Consider the following 7,886-nt stretch of genomic DNA (forward strand, 5'->3'; position numbering starts at 1 on the left):
TCACGCCAATCGTTTATGCTTTTTATTTGGGCTTTTATTGGCCTTATTCTTGTTGTGCCTAAGGGCTTTATGAGTTGATCTTTCATCAAAATAAAAAAGTACATAGGTCATTTTATTCAACGAAAGATCATAAAACATCGATATTCTAATAGCAACGAAACCAACTCAGAGTGGCACAGGATCGATACAGACTGAAGTAACACTATCTCTTAGGTCATTTTATTCAACGAAACATCATAAAACATCGATATTCTAACAGCAACGAAACCAACTCAGAGTGGCACAGGATCGATACAGACTGAAGTAACACTATCTCTTGTCACCTTTCCCACACGTGTGAATCCATCTTCCCCTTTGTAAAGAAGATCAGTTACTCTTGTTAAATTGAGAACGCGCATAAGAATAGGCATTGGCACAGAAGTTGGTCTAAGGAACTCCTCGTTTATATCCTTCCACAAACCCATAATTTGCTTCTGAAAAACATCAACTGTCTCTTGCTTTGACACCCCATATTGCTTCATGTAGCAGTCAACACTAGAAGCAGCATGCCCTCTCTCTTTCTCAAACTGCAAAAATTAAATCCAAAATTAATTTGTCTTAGGATCTTACTGCTTTGGAATAATCGCACAACAAGCTAATAAATTATACGTACGTCTGTGGAAACAATGTCATCCATGAGCCTAAAAATTGTATTTGCAGCTCTAACAATTTTGGGGTCAGTGAACAACCACTCAAATGCTTCCTTCGTTACAACATCTCCCATGCCAAGTAAAGATATGGTTGTAAGAAAGGTGTAACTAATCGAAACTGTTGCAACACGCATATACTCCTCCATGCTTGGAACTCGTCCCTCGTGCAACCATCGGGCCTCATTAAAATAGGATCGAGCTTGATCTTTCATCTGACGAGCCAAGGCTATGTTAATTTACCAGGAAGGAAAAAAAGTTTAAAAGGAAAGTTCTGCATATGTTTATGTACTACATACAGCTTGTATTGCATATGGAACTCGGTATGATCTTCCTTCCTTGGCCATCTCTGCCTCAATATCATTGTAGAGATTTAAAAGTGCATGATAAAATGTTTGCATATATTCCGGGAGTTCATCAATGCAATTGACATCCCACCTGAAGCGCTAGCATAATCATCATCGTAATCATTGGAATAAAGTAGCAGTTTTCAATAATTTTTAACAGATAGTTATTATTTAAATGTCTCAAACCTGTCAATCGCTTCAGTAAAGACTACGAGCTCTTCAAATGTACCAAATGCGTCGTAGATATCATCCAATATTGTGAGCAAGACACTCACTTTTGTCATAATTTTTCTCCCAACAGAGTATTGGGGTTCAAAATACACTCCGACGATCCAAAAGTACAACTCTACCATCCTATCTCTTGCAAATGGCAGTTTCCTTTCAAAGTCTAGTGCTCTCCACCACCTAAACATATTACTTAACTATTAATTACTTCGAAGTCGAAAGTTATGTGTGTGTGTGTGTGTGTGTGTGTGTGTGTGTGTGTTTGGTGCCATCTTGCAAACTAATAAGATCAGCTTAATTACCTAGTGATCTCTTGAAGCTCCTTTTTGTGCAAAGGCTGGACAAGATTGAAGTCTAACTTTGCAAGTTTCAGAAGAGATTCATTATGTGAAGCTTCTTCTTGGTAGATTGAAATGTAACGTCGCGCAGATAATCTCTCTAGACTTTTTCGCAGAGGTCTCTCTAGGGCTTGAGTTATTTGTGTAGCTAGTGGATTGCTTACACGGGTTGCTGCTGACTCAAGGTGAGTGGTGGTGAATACTAGAGCCTCTTCTAATATGTCTTCTCCATGCACCCTCAGATGTGTTGCTTCATAAAAGCTTAGCATACCAGACATGTCATCAATCAAGCTTTCCTTGAAGTAACTACTTTCATCTTTGAAATTGTTGAATATGGCTGCATGATTTTCAGAAAATAGGGACAAAAGAATTAAGAAAGTTTTAATAGTAACTCAAATTAACTAATTAAGTTAATTTGTTTACACCTACCACATGAAACATTATATCCATGTTGTCTTAGCAGCCGGAAACCAAGAGCAACAGTGTATAGATCAACATCATCGTTGCCATGGTCATCATCAAACGTAGAATGCATACGTTCAAGTGCTTCTCCGATTTCTCTTTCAAAATGGTATGCCAAGCCAAGGCGCTGAATTGCATCAATCAACTTTAGCTGAAGTGAAAAATCAGTCGCACTAGTTGTGAATCCTTCCCTCACAATTTCTTTGAGTTCATCAACCTGTTGTTGACTTTGAGCTTGAGTAATCTGCAAATGGTAAAGTCCGCTTCTATTAGAAAGTGTAAATTTTATGTATTTAAAAATAGCCATACACTGTATCATAACTCATAATGTCAAAAAACTGCTGTGATATTGTAGAAGATAAAGTGCGTGCATGCATGCATGATATGTATTACAATGTCTTGGGAATCATCATAATTTATGAACTGATCTCCCCAAACGCTTGGGTGAAAATTTGCCGTCTGCCGAGCAACTTCAGGCTTAGCATTTTGTGATTGAGCTTCTGCTGAATCCTGGATTAATGCCATGCTTTCCTGTTGGAGAATTTTAGTCAGTATATGAAGAAGAATGCGTGGACGATCATGTATTTATAGGCAAGCAAATATAGAATTTAATCCAAAAGGTAACCCCGTGGCTTTTTTTTTTATTATTATTTGGATGAACTCATTGTTCTCGTGGCTTTTTTTTTTTATTATTATTTGGATGAACTCAATGTAATGTTCTCGTGGCTTTTTTTTTTATTATAATTTTGGATGAACTCAATGTTCTAAAAATGTTTAGTTGGGCCTAGCACGCTTAGGCAAATTTAAGTAAATCTATTGTATATGTCGATTTATACTTAAAAAAAAATACATCATAGTACTGGATACATAAATTACAAAATAAAATAACATATTGATTATAAAGCATTAGAACATATTAAAAACACGGGGAACCATATAATTAGTATTTATCCAAGTATTCAACAGGTCTATTACATTTTATTGAAAAAAATAAAATGCAAACTGAAATTTTATCGATTTTTTGTTTAAATGAGAGTCATGACCTAAGCTGGCTAAGCAAACGTCTAAGCAGTTCCAGATGCCCTTTCTTAATTTTCAAACGTTTAGGAATTAATCGAAATGGTGGTTAGCTGCTTATCGTCTAAGCAGAGCCTAGACGGCATTAGACGAGAATTTTTAGAACAGTAAATTACTCTCGTGGCTTGAAGGGGTCAATCAAAAGTAGGACCTTTCAAAACCGCGTAAAAGCTTTTCGAAAGGAAGTTAGTGCGGGTAGGCGAGCAAATATAGAATTTAATAACACTCACCATAGCAGAAGCTGGACATTCTTAAATCACAGGATATATCTGTAAAGCATGCAATAATTTGAATTTTATCCTTAATTCGTAAATAATACTTGCGAATGGCAATGGATCTGGTCCCTTCCACGTTTTGGATATCCTCATATATATCCCCACGTTTTTTGAGTGGGATGCCTTTAATTCATAGGTAATACTTAAAATGCCCATCTGGGACCGCCTAGGCACCCGCTTGGTCCGTTCAGACCCACCTAGGTATTCACTTAAGTTGTGATTCACTTAGACAGAAAATAGATAACTTTCATTTTGAATTTTATTTTTCTCAATAAATTGTAAGAGACTTGTTGAATACTTAAATGAACACACATTATATGCTTGTTCCCCATTTTTTCATTATGTTCCAATACTTCATAATATATATGTCATTCTATTTTGTAGTTTATGATGAAATTATATATATATATATATATATATAGTATAAATAGACACTTATTTACACGAAATATAATGCATTTACTTAAATCTACCTAGTCTGCCTAGCCGCCTAGGAGTTAGGCCCTAACCCGCCACCCGACTAGTGCCTAGTGTATTTTAAAACCTTGATTGAGTGTGAGCCAGTTGAAGAACAATTAAGTTTGGTTTGAGCTCACATCCCAAATTCTTGAAATTTTTACAAAACATATCAAATGAATGTGAGCTCAAACTGAACTAAGTATGAAACTTAAGGTTTTAAGTATCGCTTTTTATATTAAGTGTGAATTTGAAACCTATTATTGCTACGCTTTAGTGGTATTCCTCTTCATTTGTGAGTGAGAGATCCTAGCTTTGATTCTCACCAAAGGCGATTTTGAATCACATTATTGCTAACCCATTGTGAAGCTAAGCCCAACCCTTGGAGTAAAACTCAAATTTTAGGTTTCAAACTTATCCCAACTTGCTCTAACCCTTATGTCAAATTTGAGTTTTAACCCAAAATTCATTTTTTAGGGCAAATTTAGCCCAAAATTTTCCCTGGGTTAGTGGGTTGGCCCACCATATATGTATATTTTTTTTGTTTTATATTTATAAATTCATTGAATTCAATGGCTAAAATCTAATCTGAACAAATTTAGCTGTAAAGAAAAAGATCTAACGGTCTAAATTTAAATCCAACTGCGAAAATAATTAAAAAAAAATATTTCATGTCTTTCATATTCTTTTATAGTGTTCCACGAGTTTCATAGCGTCAATTTAGTGATTTTTTTTTAAATATTTATCGGAATCTAATTATTTTTAGATTCAAATGTTCATAAAATTAAATTAGCATATTCAACATAATTGTTTTAAAAAAAAGTTATTTTAAAAATCTAAATTTCATTCTTTAATGATTTAGGGCTAAAAATTTAACCCAAAAGGGTTGGGCAAAAAACATGTTTCTCGATTAAAAGTTTTAGGTTTTAACCCAAGTGGTTGAAGATGCTATTAATGTAAATAATATCGTTTATTTAAAAAAAAATTATTTTTCACAGAAATATCTAGTAATTAATTTAGGATATGATATATTTTGTAGAAAAATAAGGCAGTATGTATATAAAATTACCATAATAGAAAGAAGGTGTTAGCAGTCAATTAGGGGAGGAAACAAAGACATTAGCATAATATAATTAGGTGGAGACTAAATACTTTATCATTCATATGACAAATAATTACAATAAATGAAAGGACTAAAATTATATTAATGTTTTAATAACAGAAAAAAGATTATATTGATTTATTTGTACTTTCTTGAGAGAAGAATCTAAAAATTGGCAGGACAAAACAAAAAACTGTAATATACTTAAGATATATATAGGATATGCCTCTTTTTGATAAAACGCACGTTTTGACTTTTAAAAAGTACAAATAATTTTAACGCACGCTTTGAATTTAGATTTAACAAAGATAAAAAATTGAGAGCGTCTTCTTCGCACCTCTGAACTAGAAACTTATAACGCCGCACGCTGCTACGACTGCATCAGAGTTCGAAGATTTGATCAAGGTCGGCCTGGGTAATTTGAATAAAAAAAGGGGCCGCCGTAGCGCAGGCTGCGCAGCAGCAGGGATTCCTTCACGGGTTTGCAGGTTTTCCGACGGGGTCGGATCCGTCGTTCCTGTGCTTGATTTCCGGCGAGAAAAGGCGTGGCCTCACCTCCTTACAGCTTCGCCCTGCCACGTGTCATGTAATACTTGGATATTAAAAGGCATATGAAGCCATTGCCGCGAGTGTTTAGTAGTTTGTCCTTTTTCCACTTTAGTGCATTATTAAAGCTAAAAGCATTATAATTAGCATAATTATTTTACTTTATTACATAATTACCATGAAGAACAATATGAAATTAACAACAAAACCTAATAATTCAACATTACCATCACATTAAACCCAACCATTATGCAACTTATCCTACAATCATTCTAGCTAAAACCTTAAATGGTCTCGTAGAGAAAAACAAACTCTTTTAACCGATGAATGATTTTAAAGTTTTATATCCATCAAGATATGAATCGATATATACAAGTTTTTTCATTTCAAATCCACAGCATAATTACTAACAGATTCGCTACATGATTTTTATTCAAACTTAGATTTTCAAAGTTCAAAGGCGTAGGCATCAATGTTGAGTCTGGTCATTGTAACTGCTATTCAACCAATTCTACATGCATATCTCTACATTTGTTCGTTGAATTATACAAAAAATTTAAATGCATATTCAACTAATTCTACATGCACATTCCTACAGGCCAGGTAACATCTGGGCCCTTGATTTCTCTGAACTTACTCAATTGAGTAAACTTGATTTTATGAATAATTACTTTGATGGTCTCTTGCCAATAAACCTTTACTCATGCAAACCATCAAAGCACTTCGACTGACTGCAAATAATCTTGAGGGACAAATACATATTGAGATTTTTTTGTTGAAATAGTTGCCTTCCTCTCGCTTTCTGAAAACAGATTGACCTGTGCCACCAGGGCATTGAAGATATTGATGGGTTCAAAAGTCTAGGGGTACTCCTTTCAGGCAGGCAATTTTCTCAGTGAAGAAATGGCAGATGGTGGTATTATGGTTGCTTCTTCTGGGTTCTAAATCTATCTATTCTCAGCTTCTATAGGTGCCAGAGTACATGGTTGTTGAATCTCAAGAAACACAAAGTTAACAGACTCACTGACCCGGTTGGGGACTTTTTCAATTTTTTTCCTTTTTATATTGAATAATAACTTAATTTCAGAAGAATTTCCCATGGAGCTTTGCATGCTACAAGCATTGTTTTCACAAAATGCTGCAACTCAAACAGGTTATAACTATGTTGACTTTCCCATTTACCACCAACAGGCTAATGCGTTTGTTTTCTAAATGGGTTAAGAAAAAAATTATATATTGAATTGGGATTATGAGGGTAGTTTAGGTGGTAAATTTTGAGTTTAAAGAGATATTGATTGTTTAATTAAAAATAATATGCGTGTAGAGAAAAAGTTGGATGTAGAAATAGGTTATATGGGTTCTAATAAAATTTCTTTTAGCCTTTCAATTAGTCTACTACGTAATGTTTTTGAACGCAATGGAGAATAACTTCTATAAAACGGGTTAATTGTTGCATGCTCGCTTTGAAGAAAGTTGAAGCTCTGTCGTAAAATCAATGGTAATATAGAAAATAATTCATCACTTGTCAACATGCAAAGTCCCTTATTTTCTCGATATAAAATTCATAATCTCAATATGCCCCCTCAACATGGGAAGGAACAGACATAGTGATATCTACAGTTATCCTTTATCCAAAGAGATCCCCATTTTTGGGTACAAATGGGGACTAGTAGTAGGGTCCACTTCACGTCGAACTTCAACGATTCGAACCTTCTATTTTGTAAATCTTGATTCATAAATCATCATTCTAAAATTTCAATTTAATCTGAAACCATTTTCCTATTTAATTATAACGATGAAATTTCATTATTTCTTACCGAACAAAATGTTTGTCAATTTCTTTGAATTCAATTAGATGTCTCAAATATTCTTGATTTGGCTAACATTTTACAAAGATGATCTATGAGGATTCATTCCCTTAAAGTTCTTTACGATATATATTCAATAATTAACATTATCATTTGGACTAATTATTGTTGATCTGGTCTTGCCTGACGTGAAATATGCATAATGTTGGACGTGGCAGATAGACTAGGCATTATATCGTGTTTTTCATGTTCGTGTCGTTTTCATCACATATCCGATATGTGACAATCCATCCCTAATTTTTACATTTTTATTAATTTTAAAAGAGTGATTTGATGAAAATGCCCTAGAGGCGAGGGTATTGACTTTCTTTAACCAACATATAGTGAGACATACGAAATATTATTTTAGCGAATCCTCGTAGTGCTTGTCAGTACAAACGCGAAGATTTAAGCAGAATCAAAATCGGAGTTATGATTAAAATTTTACGAAACATCGAATACCGAGGACAAATTGATAAATTTCATATGTGGAAGATATTTTCATGGCATGCTTTAGGGAGCCAT

General features: G+C 34.2%; 1 protein-coding gene across 1 annotated transcript; it reads right to left on the reverse strand.

Moving 5' to 3' along the window:
- LOC137743885 ((-)-alpha-pinene synthase-like) lies at positions 1 to 2,607 on the reverse strand. Its single transcript, XM_068483816.2, has 7 exons — positions 2,452 to 2,607; positions 2,026 to 2,302; positions 1,561 to 1,933; positions 1,220 to 1,438; positions 986 to 1,124; positions 653 to 901; positions 1 to 566 (listed from the first exon to the last, which is right to left on the reverse strand). The coding sequence occupies exons 1-7, from the start codon at positions 2,581 to 2,583 to the stop codon at positions 273 to 275; spliced, it is 1,683 nt and encodes a 560-aa protein (XP_068339917.2). The 5' UTR covers positions 2,584 to 2,607; the 3' UTR covers positions 1 to 272.
- Between the last annotated feature and the right edge of the window lie 5,279 nt (positions 2,608 to 7,886).

This window comes from Pyrus communis, chromosome 11 (assembly GCF_041283825.1).
Source record: "Pyrus communis isolate YQ-2024b chromosome 11, ASM4128382v1, whole genome shotgun sequence".
Taxonomy (NCBI): Eukaryota; Viridiplantae; Streptophyta; class Magnoliopsida; order Rosales; family Rosaceae; genus Pyrus; species Pyrus communis.